At 37.3% G+C, this 17,461-nt stretch overlaps 2 protein-coding genes across 2 annotated transcripts in view; both read right to left on the bottom strand.

Annotated features, from left to right (window-relative positions):
• Positions 1-17,461, bottom strand: part of LOC131300688 (stearoyl-[acyl-carrier-protein] 9-desaturase, chloroplastic-like) — a 78,857-nt gene that overhangs the window by 59,125 nt on the left and 2,271 nt on the right. Inside the window, exon 3 of the mRNA XM_058326640.1 lies at positions 16,522-17,297. Coding sequence (XP_058182623.1) covers positions 16,746-17,297 — 552 coding nt within the window. The 3' untranslated portion in view covers positions 16,522-16,745. Of the gene's footprint in view, positions 17,298-17,461 lie in introns of the transcript that reaches the window.
• Positions 4,995-6,808, bottom strand: LOC131300691 (stearoyl-[acyl-carrier-protein] 9-desaturase, chloroplastic-like). The gene is made up of 2 exons (XM_058326647.1): positions 6,578-6,808; positions 4,995-5,643 (listed from the first exon to the last, which is right to left on the bottom strand). The coding sequence occupies exons 1-2, from the start codon at positions 6,803-6,805 to the stop codon at positions 5,092-5,094; spliced, it is 780 nt and encodes a 259-aa protein (XP_058182630.1). The 5' UTR covers positions 6,806-6,808; the 3' UTR covers positions 4,995-5,091.

The following is a 17,461-nucleotide window of genomic DNA, read 5'->3' on the forward strand; positions in this document are numbered from 1 at the left end:
CCAGCCTTCCGAAGCTCAGCCTTCTCCCTCTCTTTTTCCTCCAACTTTTGCTGGAGAACGGCTTTGATGTTCCTCGGAGGCATCTCTTCTTGCTCTTGAAAAGGCTCTTCTTCTGTGGGAAGGCAGATTGTCCCTCGGAGAGGTTTATCCAAGCTCGGGCGAAGTTCCTCTAGAATATCTTCGGAACCAACTTCGGAAGCCTGCTCACGCTCGTCAGTTACCTTTCGTCGGATCCAACCTCTGTACGTGGCTTTGTACCCGAGGATTGTTGGGGCGTCCCTTTCCTCCGCTGGAATGGTGAGAAGGGAGTCAGCAAGACCACAACCTCTCGCCGCCCTTAAGAGTACCTTGTTGAGCTTGGTAGTATCTGCCGAAGAAAGGCACACAAAAAAAAAATTAGATAAGTATAATAAGAACAACAGAAGGAATAACATTAAAATAAAGGGCAACTATTCTTACTCGGAGTTCCCCTTCGTGTGGCGATTTCGAATTGGCCGTATTCTCGTTCGGGGAATTGGAAATTCCCCCGAACCTCGACGTAGTCGGAGGCCCATTTCTCCGAGTCATACATGCCCTCGAGAATGATTTTTTGCATCTTCCTTCGGGAGCAAAGGTAGTATCGAGAATACCGAACGTTTCTCGACATCATGTAATTCTCGAAAAAATGGTAGGCTTCGAGTCGGAACATCTTTACCTCAGCGAGCTTGATTATCGAGTGAATTATAGGGTAAGAGTTCACGCTTAACTGGCATGGAGTAAGGTTGAAACGGTGAAGGTTCTCTCTCAAGACCCTATGCATCGGGAACCGAAGGCCCCTTCTGTTATCGCCATCAAAGGAACGGTGATGTGTTCGTCACTATATCTTATTCGGGGGCCTTGGACCGGCGTGATAATGACATCGTCGGGAACGTCGTAAACGGCTCGGAAGAGGTTCAAGCTCTTCTTGTCTTGGAAGCACTCCAAGTAAGGGCAGGGGTCCTTCCTCGTTCGGTCGGGAATTACGTCGGGGTCCAATTGAATGATTTTCCTTTTCGCCTTCGGAGGTTACGACGAAGACTCTCCTACGACGCCTGCTCCCTCGTTCGTTCGGCTTGACGAAGCGACTGGAGTTTCTTTTTCCGACTCAGCTTCGTTTGCTCCCTCGGCGTCTTCTCCCTCTTTTACTTCGTCGTGAGGAGGCTCTCTATCGGAGGATTCTTCATCTATGTCTATTATGTTGGGGTCTGGCCCCATTGTTCAGAGAGGAGTCACCCTGACGATTCTTCATCTATGTCTCTCTCCCTCCCTCCCTCCCTCCCTCCCTCCCTCCCTCCTCCTCCTCTTCCTCCTCCTCTTGATGTGTTCTTGATTCAGTTTTATTCTTTCCACTAAATTCCATACAAAGCCTCTTGGATTTTCCCTGTCAACGAATTTCTCTCAATGATGAACCAACCAAAGTAAATTATATAACTAGAGCTCAAATGGCAAATGGTGACAGAGATCAAAAGTTTTGCTCTTGATGATGACGACGATGGTCCAATCCACTATGAAGACGGTTTATGTTCAGACGATTATGGTCTGATTACAGGTCAAAATTAAAAAATTTCTTCCCCTCTTTCACAAATCCGTAAGGATAGACCGTGTTTCTATTTTTAATTTGGTGCTTCAAATTTGGTGCTTTTGGTTGTAAAATCTTTTGATTTCATTATTGAAGCAAATCGGAGTTGTTGTTATTTGTGATTTCAATATTGAAGCAGATCGATCTTCTGTTGTTGTTGTTGTTGTTGTTCTTCTTCTTCTTCTTCTTCTTTGGCTGTCTCTGTTTATGATTACGTAATCTAAGATTTTTTCACGGATGTAAACTGAGATTTGAGGGTGGATGAGGAGGGGTAATATGGTCAAAATCTAGCCGGATTATTTATGAACTGGCTTCAACCCATCCATATTTAATCACCTCTAGGCCGGATTAATTAGTCCTAGGCATAACTCATTTGGGTATGGAAATGAACTGCCAAACCAAGGCAAACCTTGGTTTCAGTGCTCATTCGGGCAGATTAGCTCATCCCATTGCTATGGTTGCTTCCAATCGGGCCGTTCTGTCCACTTAAATAAGTATTGCCGTCCAAGACTTTCCTAAAGGGACAATGATTTTATGTTAAATTCCTTACTACTTGAGCCCACTACATAAATTGTAGAACTGTGTTATACACACAGATAAATATGTAACAGATTTTGCACAGATTTTTGTGTGGGGCCCACTACAGATTTCACACAAACAATCCAACCCGTTCATTAAATGTAAAACGTTTTTTCAAGAGCCCTTGTGAAAAATCAGCTCAATCCGATACCTATAGATGCTAGATCCAATCATCAAACTTTTCATTCGATTTTCAGAATAATAAAATGTTAAATGATTGGATCAAGTACCTATAAGAGCATCCCCAATGGGGATGTAAAACCAGGTGCTATACTTAAAATAGCACCAGATGCAAAAAAAAACCCTTCCAATGGAGATGTAAAATGGAACAAATCAGGTGGTAAAATGGCAGAGATGGAAAAGGAGATGGATATTTCCATCCCCATTTAACTACAGTTATAATTGACAGATCATCACCCAACTGAAAATACCAAAATTTTGGACAGCCGGAATTTACCTAATTTCGTCGAAAAGTCATCGGAATTTTGATGAACACGCCGGCATCTGCAACACTCCTGAAGCTCGCCGAAAACTGATTCCAGGTCTGGAGATCACCATCTCCAACCCGATTCTTGACGATTCATGGACGGAGCAGATGGAAGCCTCGTCCAGCCCCTTCAGAAACCCTCGTCCAGCCCCTTTCGTTTTCCTCGTCGAGTTCCAGCCAAGATTTCTCTTCCGTTCAGAGAGAGAGAGAGAGAGAGAGAGAGAGAGAGAGAGGGGCGGGGGGTTCTCCTGGTTCACAGAGAGAGAGAGAGAGAGAGAGAGAGAGAGAGAGAGAGAGAGGGGTCTGGTTCTGTTTTGTTCGTAGAGAGAGAGAGAGGACAGTAAAGAAAGAGTAAAGTGAGCCAACGGATCATTTGATCCGACCGTTGGTTTTTTTTTTTTAATTTATTTATGGGAATCCGACCGTTGGCTGCCAACGGATAAAAAAAAATAGCAACGGTAATTATTTTTTTCCTACCTATAAATGTGTGTTTCTAAGAGGATTTTACACAACAAAAATTTTCTCCATTCTCCACAAACACCCTCCAAAAAAAATAGTGTATCAATTATGGCAGACGGAAGTTGTAGTGCGAGAGGAAAATCGTTCAACTCTGATCAAGATGAAGCAATTTGTAATGCTTACTTGTGCGTTAGTCAAGATTCGATTATCGGTACCAACCAACCACGATCTAAATGGATGAAGTAAATTGTGTTACTGAAGTGGATGAGAAGTAAAAACAAAAATATGGGACGGAAGTTTTTTTTTTTTTTTAAGTTCTCAATTACCGGATACCAAAATTATTTTTCAACGGAAGTAGTACTTGAATTAGGATTAAGAAAGTTGAGGAAAATTAAGGAGAATGGAAAGTTGGTTAATTATCCATCTTTTTTTTACATCTCACAATTGGATAGGGATGGATTCTATTTTACATCTAACCAACTTTTAACCACTTTTTACATCAAAAATAACTATACATCCTCTTCTAAAATACATCCCCATTAGGGATGCTCTAAGTATCGGATTGAGCTAACTTTTCGTGAGGGCAATAAAAAAAATATTTTATATTTAATGAATGACTTGGATTGTTTGTGTGAGACCCGTAGTGGGCCCGGCACAAAAATCTGTGCTGGATCTTCGTACAACAAATCTGTGTCAATAGACTTATTGTAAATTTTATTGTTTCATAGCAATGTTATCCTAGAGCCACCGACCCATCCCATCCCAATTTTAAACCTACCGGCACACAGAGTCCTCTACACATATCGTGTATCTATACATATCAAATTCGGAAAATGATGGCCAAAAACGTGTTTTGATAATTAATACCCGCTAAGAACATTTTCAGTATTAACAAATGTTCTTTGCTTGTCCTTGGCGGGTATTAATTATCAAAACACGACCTGGGCCGTCATTTTCCCTATCAAATTGAGCTGATTTTTCACGAGGCCCACTTGGCTTTTTCTTTTAAATTATTGAACAGTTTGCATCATCCGTGCAGAACTCAAAATGGGTTCCACGTGTTGGTCGGTGCAAAATGGGGATGGGATGGATCGGTGGCTCTAGCAGCTCCCTTCGCAGCATAATAATTCTAGCAATAACAATTTCACTTCTAAGCCCACGTGGATAACAGGACCAAAATTCATAAGCCCAATTCTATTGCTATCTTTTTTTTTGGAAGTTAATTCTATTGCTATCTTGTTTTCTCCACCAAATAAATGCTAGTAAATCTTCGTGCAATCTTTTGTAAGACCTTTTAATTTGCACGATTTTCAAAGGCCTACAAACACAAATATATCAAATAACAATATAAATGGACTGACAAAGTGTAAATTAGGTGGATTAAATTGGTGCATTCTAGCACCTATCTCAAGACAACTTTTTTTTTTTAGTAGCTTTTAACTATTTTTAGTTTTTTCTTTTGCCAAACAATTGTATAAAATCAAAATATTCATTAAATCCATCAAAACACAATTTATATCTGTAATTCACAAATCATAAATTGAATTCAACAAAACACACGTAAAATCCAATTCTAACAGTCCGGAGAAAAACAACGTTATTAAAATGCATAAATAAACTTCTATGATGCACTTCCAAGGTCTTCATCTCTAGACCTTCAGCTTCCTATCCAACACTTTTTTGCCCCTTGAGCTACGAAACATACTTGTTCCTAATTGCTCCATGTTTATTGCTTACTCTTTCCTCTGTAAATTCTAATTTATTAAGCAACCTTTTTTTTGATACCTGCAAATATAAAAATAACTAAAAAATAAGAATGATAAAAATATAAAACAGGTCTAACAAAGTACTAGTTTAACAGTTGTATAATATACACTAAAACGTGTACATCACAAAACTTCAAAATTTCACCTCTTCTATTATTTCAATTTCTGTTTTATTTTTGTGGCAAGAGAGTTGCAGTAGGCCCTCAGATCTTCACTTCTTTATCGAAGATCCAGCTAAACGGAACATACCGTGCTTCTTTTGCCCTGACTGGAGCCAGCCGCCTAATTCTCTGAGGCAACCCGCAAACATAATCCTGGGCTTTTCGTCCCTCCGAAGAAAGCCCAGTTATGTCCTCCACCTTCCACCTCCAAACCAGAAACTCCAATATATCCGCGTAGTCCTTGGCGGTGTAGACTCCAAGCTTCTGAGCCACGGACGAGAAATGGTCAAACAGATTGTCATCGCGACCATCGTACATCAAGTGGGCTGGCATAGTTATTTTCTTCCTTATCATGTCGGCCAGAGCCAGCACGGTTGCATCAGGGTCGATCTCAAAGAGCTTTTCGACTATCTTGGTGTAAGCGGTCTCGTGGCGCTTCTCATCAGAGGCAATGCTCCCGCAAATTTGAGCCAACTTCGAGTCCCCGTACTCTTTGGCATGCCGTGCTGTGTTCCCGTGAGAGATAAAAGTTGCTCGTTCTTGGAATGACGTGTAGATGAAACAGAGGTAGGGACTGTTTTCGAATCCTGGATCCTGAAACAAGGTAAAGAAGGCCGTCCACCAGTAAACATCAGAGGTGAGGGTACGCTTATGCCGGATTAGAACTCGATCGAAGTCCAAATATATTGTTGTTCTTCTACAATTAAAATCAGGAATTAAGTTTGACAGTATAGTACTTGGAGAGTGTTATAGCCTAACTTGACTGAGCAAAAAGAACTGTTCCTCTCTAATTAGCATAGTAGGGAAAACCCTGCTTTCAAGAACTTAAATGTCTGCTTCTTCCCGTAGATGTAAGAAGAGGGTAGGACTAGGTAATGTTTCGCAATGTAATTCTGACGTAGAACACATATATGAAGGCCCAATTCCATGATCGATGTTTAATTTCCGATTATCCGATTTGGCAAAATTCGGACGAGTTCGGAATAGGCAACTAGGTGGGCTGACTTATTTTCGCGATTCGGTCATTACACACCACCCTAAGTCGTGAGTGATGGTGTTTTTTTAGCCTAATTCCTTCGTTTAGATCTTCAATTTATTTTTAGAAAAATTTTGATTCATTAATAATTTTTAAACCGTAATTCCTTATTAGTTGGTTCTTTTTGAGAAAGTCCTATTTTTCTTCCCGTTTTTAATTTTAGGAAAAAAATTTGGGACTTTTTATTTTCCGACTTTATTTTTAGAGTTTTTAGGGTTTCGGGCCTATAAAAAAGTTGTAACCTTATGTTTGCCTCACATTTTCATCAATAATATTACAGACTTTGTCTTTCTTCTTGTGGATTCAAGAAATTGGTCGTAGCTACAAGTTCCTATTTAGTTTGGATTAATACGCTAACTATAATCTCTTGTGAATTCTACTGTGTCAAATTCAAATATTGACCAAAGCCTAATCGCTAAGTTGACATAGACAAAAGTGGAAAAAAAAATAGACAAGAAACAGCTGAAAAATTATTGGAAGCATGCATCTTACCATTCCCGACCCAATCAGATACTGAATTGTCTTCTCAATTTGCCTCATGTCTACTCGTCCACACAGGTAGAGGTACTTATTGAGAAGATCGCCATGCCTGTTTTCTTCTGCAGTCCATCCCCTAGTCCACACTGCCCAAGAAGTGAGGCTCGCCCCCGTTTCGTCCCTAGTACCATCTATGGTATTTAGCATTGTTTGGTAAGTAGGAAGTGCTTCTTCTGTGATCATGCCTCCAACTTCAAATTACGGGAAAAAAAAAAAAAAAACCACCACCTTAGCCCGCAAGTAACTGCTAGGGGTAGTCATGGAAGTCGAACTTCAAATTACACTGAACGTCCATTCATATAAATAACTGCGTCGTTTTAGCCTTTTTAGGTAGTTAAATAATAATAATTTGTCTCTCCTAGCCTTCATCTCGATCTCCTTCTTAATTCTTCACTGCGTTAATCTCTATCATTGCCCAATCTGAATTGGCCTCAATTCACTTAGTTTAAACCACATGGAGGGGGGAAATGAAAATCACCGGCCGAGACAGGTTTGTCGACAATTAGTATTTTTTTTTTTTTTTTTTGGGGGGGAGTGTTAAGTCTTTTTTGAGTTTTTGTTAGATTACTTTAATTTCATGCGAATATGCTTGGTTAGTATATTTCTTTCTTGCTTAGCAAAAGAAATATGCTTTGTTAGTATTTGCATCGATTTTAGTTGGGGCTTTATGAAGGGTTGAATTTTGGTTGTCAATCGGTCGTCGTTCATCTGATTTCTTTCTGAATTTTCATTCATATATGTGCATGCAAAGTCGGTAATTATATATGCTTAAACATATGGAGTTTGGCATATTCATTGCAATAATCGACGTGCGCGCACACGCATTGCGTGTGCCTTGCCTCTAGTAAATTGAACGCGCAATAAGCAAAAATAAAAAAAAATAAAAAATAGTAGGATGGTTATCAAAATCTCATATGTACAGTTAATGGATCAATGATCAGAAGCATATAAGCACAGTTTTACTACCAAAAAAAAGAAAGAAAAGGAGTATGAAAATTAGTGCATTGAGTGGTTTGAAAATTAGTACATTGATATATAGGGAAGCAAGCACATAGAGATCGATTTCAGACGAGGGATTCGAGCTCCCTGCCCTTAAATCTGAGAATTAATTCACCGTTAGAATTGACTGTCAAATATAATGGCCCATGCTTTTGAATCTTTAAAGAAGATGCGTACGTACCCAAAACAAATACAAACTTCACATTCTCAGTAGAACCCTTCTATGGGAACCTACCATCGGTGCGGTGCGAAGATCGGGACGCGCGCGAAGCTCACTCCAAGTCCCGCACGGATAATCTGAGCTATTCAATAATTCTAAAATAATTTTTCGAGTGGGCCCACGAAAAATCAGCTCAATACAATAAGTGAGTGTAGGTGCTTGATTCCTGGACCTGGATTATCCGTGCAGGACCGGGAGTTGGCCTTGCATGCCGAACTGTGCATGGTTGGTGCTTATTGGAATTTTTTTCATTATGTAGGCCTAATCTTTTAGTTTAAAATTTGTATAGAGTTATTCTACAGTTGTTGGTGCTTTTTTTTTATTTTAGCTAAAAATCCTACAAAATTATGCAATTTTGAGACCTATGCCAAGTTGTGACTTTAGACATTTTTCAATATCATGATTAGGCCAGTTTTATCATTTCTATGATTATGATGGTATTGAAAATGTCTTCAATTTTTGTCATTAAATTAAATAAGTAGTTCGTTCTAAACATTGGAAAGTATATAATTATGTGTAAATACTAAAAAAAATAAAAGGGTCTTATTAGTGTTAACCCAAACTTCGGGTCCAGAACACGACATGATTTTAAACAGATTGGGTTAGTGTCAAGCTATTTGACACATTTATTTTAGGGAAAATGACGGCCTAGGACGTGTTTTGATAATTAATATTCGGCAAGGATAAGCTAAGAACATTTGTTAATACTGAAAATGTCCTTAGCGGGTATTAATTATCAAAACACGTCATTAGCCGTCATTTTCCCTTTATTTTAATAGTTGTTTTGACAAGAACCCAAAAAGACACGAAATACGAAACGACACGATACGAACACGACTTGACACGATACGATGCCCACCCCTACTTACAATTGACAGTCAAATAATGGCCCATGCATTTAAATCTGAAAGAAGATGCTTATGTACCCAAAACAAACACATTCTCAGTAGAGCCCTTCTATGGGAACCTACCATCTGTGCACCGTCGGTACGGTGCACAGATCGGCGCGCGGAACCCATTCCGGTTCCACATGGAATAATCCGAGCTATTCAATAATTGCAAAATAATTTTTCAAGTGAGTCTGCGAAAAATCAGCTCAATATGATAAATGAGTGCAAGTGTTGATCCCTGGACTCGAATTATCCGTGCAGGGCAAGGAGTGTACCCCGTGTGCCAATCTGTGCAAGGTCCACTACAAGAAAAATTAAAATTAGTGACGAAAAAGTGGCGACGAAATTTAATTTTGTCACTAAATGAGTATATTTGGCGACAAAAAAATAAATTCGTCACTATTTTGATAACTTTCGTGACGAAATAATTTCGTCACCAATTATGCCTGTTTAGCGACGAAAAAAATATTTTCGTCACTAAAGGTACCCATTTGGCGATAAAATACATTTTTCGTCGCCGAAAACTTAAAAAAGGTGACAAAATTATTTTTTGTCGCCAAAGATAATCATTTGGTGACAAAAAATATATTTCGTCGCCAAATGTGAGCAATATAGTGACGAAATATTTTTTTCGTCACCAAATGCTTAACTTTGGTGACGAAAAATAATTTCGTCACCATTTTAACGCTTTCATCGACAAAAAATATATTTCGTTGTCAAATGGGTACCTTTCGTGACGAAATTTATGAATTGCGTTTTGTCACTAAATGTATTTCGGACATAACTCTTTACTAAAATCTCCGATTGAGATAATTCAAATTGGGTTTGAACAATAACTCAATTGCCTACAACTTTCATGTTTATCAAAATTATTAATTTTAATGTTTAAAGGTCCAAACTTACATTCGAAATATATTTTCATGTTAAACATATGTGTTATATATTAGATATTTCAAATATTTATTGAAAAGTGTGTGTAGTGCAGTTGGTTGGAGCTTGCGCGAAAAACTCAAGGGACTCGGGTTCGAAATCCAGCAGGAGCAAGAAAGATGGATTTCTTTTCCCATATGAAAACATCTTTCGCAACGAAAAATTTCGTCACTGATTTCTTATATTAGTGACAAAAAATTTCGTCACCAATGTGACCCATCGGTGACGAATTTTTTCGTCGTCAAAAAGCACAATAAGTGAGGAAAAAATTTTCGTCACCAATTATTCACTTTTTGGTGACGAAATATTTCGTCATCAAAAGGCACTATAGGTGACGAAAAATAGATTTCGTCACCAGGTAGGAATCCTCGACAACCTTTAGTCGACAAATTTTTTTTCGTCACCTATATTATTTGTGATGAAAAATATGCAATTTGTGACGATTTTCATTCGTCACCCAATTGAATTTTTCTTGTAGTGATCGGGGCTTATATGGTCCGAGCCGTTCAATAATTGTTAAATAATTTTCCAAGTTGGCCCGCGAAAAATTAGCTCAATATGATAAGTAATAATTTTTTCGAGTGGCCCGTGAAACATAGATCAGCTCAATACGATAAGTGAGTGTAGGTGCTTGATCCTTGAACTTGGATTATCCGTGCGGGACCAAGAGTGACCCCTCATGCCGATCTTTGTACGGTCGGTGCTTATATGATCGGTTCCCATAGCTTTTTTGGTTCTCAGCAAAACACTTACTCACGACTTACGTGTCACGATTCATTTGACATTTAGCAGAAACTGACATAAAGATCGGAGCATACCCATGCAAATTCCACCATTCCAGAGCCAAATTTTTGTTTGGATTAAAAAGTTAAGTATTTTTTTTTTGTCTTTATTCTTTTTTTTTTTTTGCGTTCGTTCATTTTGCGTCAAATTTTTGTGACTTATTGATTCTTCTCGTCAAGAAGAATCGAAAAAGTAAAAAATTATTTTATGAGTTTTGATCAAATTTTCTTACTTTTCCAATACATCTCAACGAGACGAATTAATAAGCCACAAAAGTTTGATGTAAAATTAACAAATACAATTTTTTTATTTGAATAAAGACAAATAAATAAGTCGGTTTGACCTATTAGGAGCAAAGTACCACAAACCCAGATAAGAAAAATAGACAATTGATTAAAGAAGAATGATGGAGTAAAATTCAACGGAGGTGAGAAAAAGTGAAACTAACGTGGAGCCGGAGCTGAGGGTGGCCGAGGCCCTGAGAAACTTGGGAGATCTGAGATTTGCCTTGGGGGGAATAGCAAAAGAAGGGTACTTGTGGGAACATTTCAAGGTGATGGGATTGAGGTTCAGAGCCATTTTTTCCTTTCTTTCTTCTTTCTTGTTGCTCGAGAGGGTTTTTTTTTTCACTCACTGGGAGAATGGAGAAATTAATAGAGAAGAGAAGAGAGAAGAGGAGATTTTCTTCTTGTTATGAAGTGGGGTCATTATGTGCATGTGAGTGTTTTGGAACAAGAAAGGAGTACTTAGAATTGAAGTTGAGGAGAAATTTTCGGGGCCCAAAGAGTGCATTTGGGCCGTTCAATTTAGTTTTGGACAGCTCAAATTTGGATAGAAAAAGGAGAGAGAAAGAGGAGAGAGAGTACTGGTGGGGTTATAGGAGAGAGTGTTTCTATTTGAGCCATCCAACACACTTTTGGATGGCCCGGATACGCTGCTCGGACACTATGTGGGCACAGCCATGTGTTAGTTTTTCGTCAATTTTTTGTGACTTATTTATTCGTCTTGGCGAAAGAAATCGAAAATTACAAATTTTTTTTTATCGAAACTCATATTTTTTTTTAAAAAGACAAAAAAAAGAAGTCAAAAAGCTATATATAGACAAAAAAAAAAAAAAAGTCACTCTTGATTTTTTAATCCAAACCCATACGAAAACACCAGAAAACTAAGAACTAGTTACTCTTGATTTTTTTGGCCGTTAAAAAAAAAATAGATACTCTTGATTTTTTTTATCCAAACCCACTCTTGATTTTTTTATCCATACCCGCTCTTTATTTTTTTTGACAAGGAGACTGAATTAAATGAAGTAGTTACTTTTCCCAAAAATAAAAGACTGAATTAAATGAACAAAAAATAAAGACAAGTAAAGGCTATTTTTTGCTAGCAGTATTCAGAAATCTGTGCATGGGATGGAATCCACCAGTCAGTCAGTCAGTCACTCTCTCTCTCTCTCTCTCTCTCTCTCTCTGTGGGTGTCCGGATCAACTTACCATGCCTCAACTAATCGTCTCTCCAGTCTGGTCAAAGGCAGAGCATTCACGCCGGAACTATGAAATTCAACAGAAATTACCTCTTGCGGTTTGATCCTAAGAATCGAATCCTAATCAATTGCATAGGATACAAATCCATCATTCAACCGGACTACATTTTAGGGCTTCCCGGTTCTCTCTCTCCCTCATGAAATAAGAAACCAGAAAACGACTCAAGTTAAAAGAAGTTGTTACTTTTCTAAAAAAAATAAAGACTGAATTAAATGGAAAGAAAATAGTAAAGACAAGAAAAGGCTATTTTTTTCTAGCAGTTTTCAGAAATCGCTTTACATATAGCAAGGAGTTTTAAAACGTTTTACGTTTGATATTTTTTTGAACTCCGTTAAATGTGGACATTTAAAGGGAAAATATAATGATCAACGTAAAACGTTCTTCTTTAGTGAAAATATAATGAAAATATAACTCCGTTAAATGTGAACTCCGTATCCCATATTTTACAAAAATAAATAAGAAAATTTTCATTTCTTATAGAATGATCAACGTTCTTCTTTCTGATTGGCATCCGCACAACAATAAATAAGGGGCGCTGCTATTCGCAGCCCTCTATTTACTCCCATAGCCCGTTAAAAATTTCTAATTATACTCGACAGTTAGTTACCGAAATTGAGATATATTTTCAGCATCCAATTACCGAAATATAATATTTTTTTCAACAGATGTTTACCGAAAATGCATGTTCGGCAGTTGTTTACCGAAAGTTGAACATATTTTCGACATGTAGTTATCGAAATATAATCTTGTTTTCAACAGAAATTTACCGAAATGCTATTTATGATTTTCAACAACCATTTACCGAAATGTAATGGGCTACGGGAGAAAATAAAGGGCTGCGAATAACGGCGCCCTAAATAAAGGTATTTACTAAAAAAGAGAGAGGATAATTTGAACTTACACCCCTTATACTATCCCCAATTTAAAGATACATCCCTTGTACTTCAAATTTAAGAACTTAGAGCATCCACGGTGGAATAATTAAAACAAAAGGTTGCTAAAGTTAGCAATGTTTATTCAAAAAATTGCTTACATTGAAATAACTAAATTTAACAACCTCTTAGCAACTTATCAAATTTTGGCTTTTAAATAATCAAAACTAGCAACATTTTGCCAATAATCAAATTTAGCGATCTCCACATTTTCTCAATCAAGTATACCCATCATTACACAAAAATCTTCTCTCTCAACAATTTTTTCAAAAAATAATTATAAAAAACTATTCTTACTATTCTTTTCAGAAACTTTTTCTAAAAAAAAAAAACCCATCTTTATATGAACTATATTTATTTAATTTTTTTATAAAAACTGTTTCTTCAATTTTTTTTAAAACTATTTTTTTTTAAAAATTGTATTTACACAAAATTATTTTTTTACACATTTTTTTTCATAAACTATTTTTTTACCCAACTATTTTTAACTTAAACTGTTTTTTTCTTCCAAAAACTATTTTTTTTCAAGAACAAATATTTTTTTTTAATTTTTTTAACATAAACTGTTTTTCAAAAGATTTACATGAAATGAAGGGGAAAAGTTTGGAGAAAACTCAGGGAATGAAGCAATGGTCCCATTGGTTTTGATTATGAGCAAAAAATAACCAATATGAGACATGACATTACTAACTTTAGCAACCTTTAAATGGATAATCAAAATCTGATATGGCATATTTTGATTATTCACTTTTGCTTATTCTACTGCGTATGCTCTTACACCCCTATGCTTTCAAGTGAAAAAAATGGGAATTTGCACTTATGCCCCCCTGTAATTTTACCTACAAGGGGCGTAAATGCTTAAATTTAAAGTACATGAGGTGTATCTTTAAATTAGTGATAGTACAGGGGGTGTAATTGCAAATTTCCAAAAAAAAAAAAAACACATGAAATTAAAGGTTTGTAATCTTGCATATCAAAGAAAATATTATGTGATGATAAAAAAAAAGAAAAAGAAAATACTATGTGGAAAGAGAATAAAGGACGTGAACACCGTTTTTTTTTTTTGCGAGAACATTTTTTCTATTAAATGGGGATGCTATCGAGCAGCTCCCTGCAGAGCAGTTGATCTGGCCGTTTATGTGCACTGCGCCATAGGAATTTAGTGATACTTTGTATTTGGTGCTTCAAAATTTGTGATTTTGGTGGTAAAATCTTTCGATTTCATTATTGAAGCAGATCGAAGTTGTTATTTGTGATTTCAATAGTGAAGCAGATTGATCTTCTGTTGTGATTCTTCTTCTTCTTTGGCTGTCTTTGTTTATGATTACGTAAACTGGGGTTGGGGGAGGGTGGATGATGAGGGGTAATATGGCCAAAATTCAGCCGAATTATTTATGGACTGGGTTCAAACCATCCATATTTAATCTCCCAAGCCTGATTAATTAGTCCGAGGCAGAACTCATCTGGGTATGGAAATGGACCGATATGTGTAGGTATTCGATTTAATCTTTTCATTTTTCATCCAATCTTCCAATTTTTCCTGATTTTTAAAAAATAGGCAAATTAGATCGAGTACCTACACATATCAGATTGAACTAATTTTTCACGACGCTCACTCGATTTTTTCTTTTAAATTATTGAATTGTTCGGATCATCCGTGTGGGACCCAGAGTGGACCCTGCTTGCCAGTCGATGGAAAATCGGGAAGGGGTGAGTCGGTGGCTCTAGCAGGTCCCTTCATAGCATAACAATTCTAGCAGTAACAATTTCACTTCTAATAAGCCCATGTGGATAACAGGTGCAAAATTCATAAGCCCAATTCTATTTCTATCTTGTTTTTACCAACAAATAAATGCTAGTTAATCTTTGCGGCAACCTTCGTAAGACCTTTCAATTTGCATGTTTTTGCACTCACCTACAAACATCACAAAACACTAAAATATATCAAGTAACAATGTAAATAGAGATAATGTGGGAGCGATCAGATTGTTGAAAGCATTCGAGCTTGTTTAAATGGATGGCGTAATGTGGACTCATTTGCAGCTAATCGAAGGCTGTTTGAGGCTTGGAGGGTTCCTTTTTTTGTTTTCAGATTTGTGTAACAATCTCGTATAGTCGTTTATTTATTTTTTTGATCAGGTATAGTCGTTTGTTTACCTCGCCCTTTGTTGGGTAGGAGTTTTGGTCTTTTCTTGTATAGTCTGTTGGAGTTCAAGGCCTTTCCCTTGCTCCTTTTCTCCTTTCTTTTGGTTGGTTATAAAATACTTAACTTTCTAAAAACAAAAAATAATGTAAACGGATTGACAAAGCGTAGATTAGGTAGATTAAATTGGTGCTTTTCAACACCAAACACAAGACAACCTTTTTTCTTAGTCTTTACTATTTTAAGTTTCTTCTTTTGCCAAACAATTGTATGAAAACATTCATTCAATCCATCAGAACACAATTTATATCCGTTATTTACAAATCATAAATTGAATCCAACAAAACACAAAGAAAATCTATTTTAATGGTCTGGTGAAAAATAGGCAGTTGGACAAGAAAAACTATTAACAACTATTAAGACCGTGCTTTTGTTTGGAGAAATTAAGTCACATAAATTTAATAGATATTTAAGCATGTAATTTTATCCCAACCCTAGCATTTAATTTAGCCCAACATAATTATAACTGAAATGAAAGATAATAATTCGAAACAACTTTATTAAAATGCATAAATAAACTTACAAACAATTGTCCTTGATTTCTTCCTCAACATGTCAGCCATGACTAATAAACTTACAAACAGTCACTAATATTTGTACTAATGGCATAACCATTAGTTGACTAAATTAATGGAGCTAGAAGAAGTGGATGGAGTAAATGAGAAATGGGATGGAAATTGAGAGAAGGATGAAAAAATTGGGAAAGAGGGAAACAAATATGGGGTATCAGATCAGGGCCGGGCCAAGATATTTGGATGCCTTAGGCCAAGTGGTAAAATAATGCCTTACATAAATTTTCTAATTTAAAAACATTAAATAGAAATACTTTTTATATATATAATTTTCATTCATACTATTCAATATGGTAAATATTTCGGCCTTAATAGCTTGTGTTGTTGCAATAATATTCAGTGAACTTAGGTTTGAATCACAGCAGCCAGGATTTGAACCTAGGCATCTTATGTAAATGAACAAACACTTTACCATTGAACCACCAAAAGAGTTTGTATCATAGTTGCACACAAAATATATATACTTATCTAGGAAGAGATACCTCATTTCTGACCCAAAATGTAGAGGCCCAAGGCGACGGCCTCTTGGGCATTCCCATTGGGCTGGCCCTGTATCAGATATATATGGTTATGGTTGTGCGTAGACTATGGCATGACAAATTATAACATGCTCTTTATGGTGGTGCAATTCCGAAAAATTATTCGGTGCTTTGTGCTGCAACATAAAAAACAACAAGAAACTTCTATGATGCTCTTCCAAGATCTTGATCTCTAGACCTTTTAGCTTCCTACCAAACACTTTTTTGCCCCTGGAACTGCAAAACATACTTGTTCCAAATTGCTCCATGTTTACTACTTATACTACTTTTTTTTTGGTAAACCAGGAACATAACACAAACTAATTAAGAGTCATACAATAATCTAGGGTACTCGACCCCATTTCGGTCATTGTAGACATGAGAAATAATATAATTTGGAGCAACATCGAAATATGAAAGTCTAAGCCATCATTGAAAACCATAGCTTCACTTGTATATCTAAGCCATCATCGATGGTCACCTGTTCTATTTTTTCAATTTCTGCTTTTTGTGGCAAGAGAGTTGCAGTAGGCCCTCAGATCTTCACTTCTTTATCGAAGATCCAGCTAAACGGAACATACCGTGCTTCTTTTGCCTTGCCTGGAGCCAGCCGCCTAATTCTCTGAGGCAACCCGCAAACAAAATCCTGGGCTTTTCGTCCCTCCGAAGAAAGCCCAGTTATGTCCTCCACCTTCCACCTCCCAACCAAAAACTCTAATATATCCGCGTAGTCCTTGCCGGTGTAGACTCCAAGCCTCTGAGCCACGGACGAGAAATGGTCAAACAGATTGTCATCGCGACCATCGTACATCAAGTGGGCCGGCATAGTTATTTTCTTCCTCATCATGTCGGCCAGAGCCAGCACGGTTGCATCCGGGTCGATCTCAAAGAGCTTTTCGACTATCTTGGTGTAAGCAATCTCGTGGCGCTTCTCATCAGAGGCAATGGTCCCGCAAATTGTTGCCAACTTCAAGTCCCCGTACTCTTTGGCATGCCGTGCTATGTTTCCGTGAGAGATAAAAGTTGCTCGTTCTTGGAACGACGTGTAGATGAAACCGAGGTAGGGACTGTTTTCGGTTCTAGGATCCTGAAACAAGGCAGAGAAGGCCGTCCACCAGTAAAAATCAGAGGTGATCGAGGATATGCTTATGCCGGATTAGAACTCGGAGTCCAATTAAAATCAGGAAGTAAAAGTTTGACAGTATAGTTGGAGCGTGTTATAGCCTAACTTGACTGAGCAAAAAGAACTGT

Source organism: Rhododendron vialii, chromosome 9a, assembly GCF_030253575.1.
Source record: "Rhododendron vialii isolate Sample 1 chromosome 9a, ASM3025357v1".
NCBI classification, from domain to species: Eukaryota; Viridiplantae; Streptophyta; class Magnoliopsida; order Ericales; family Ericaceae; genus Rhododendron; species Rhododendron vialii.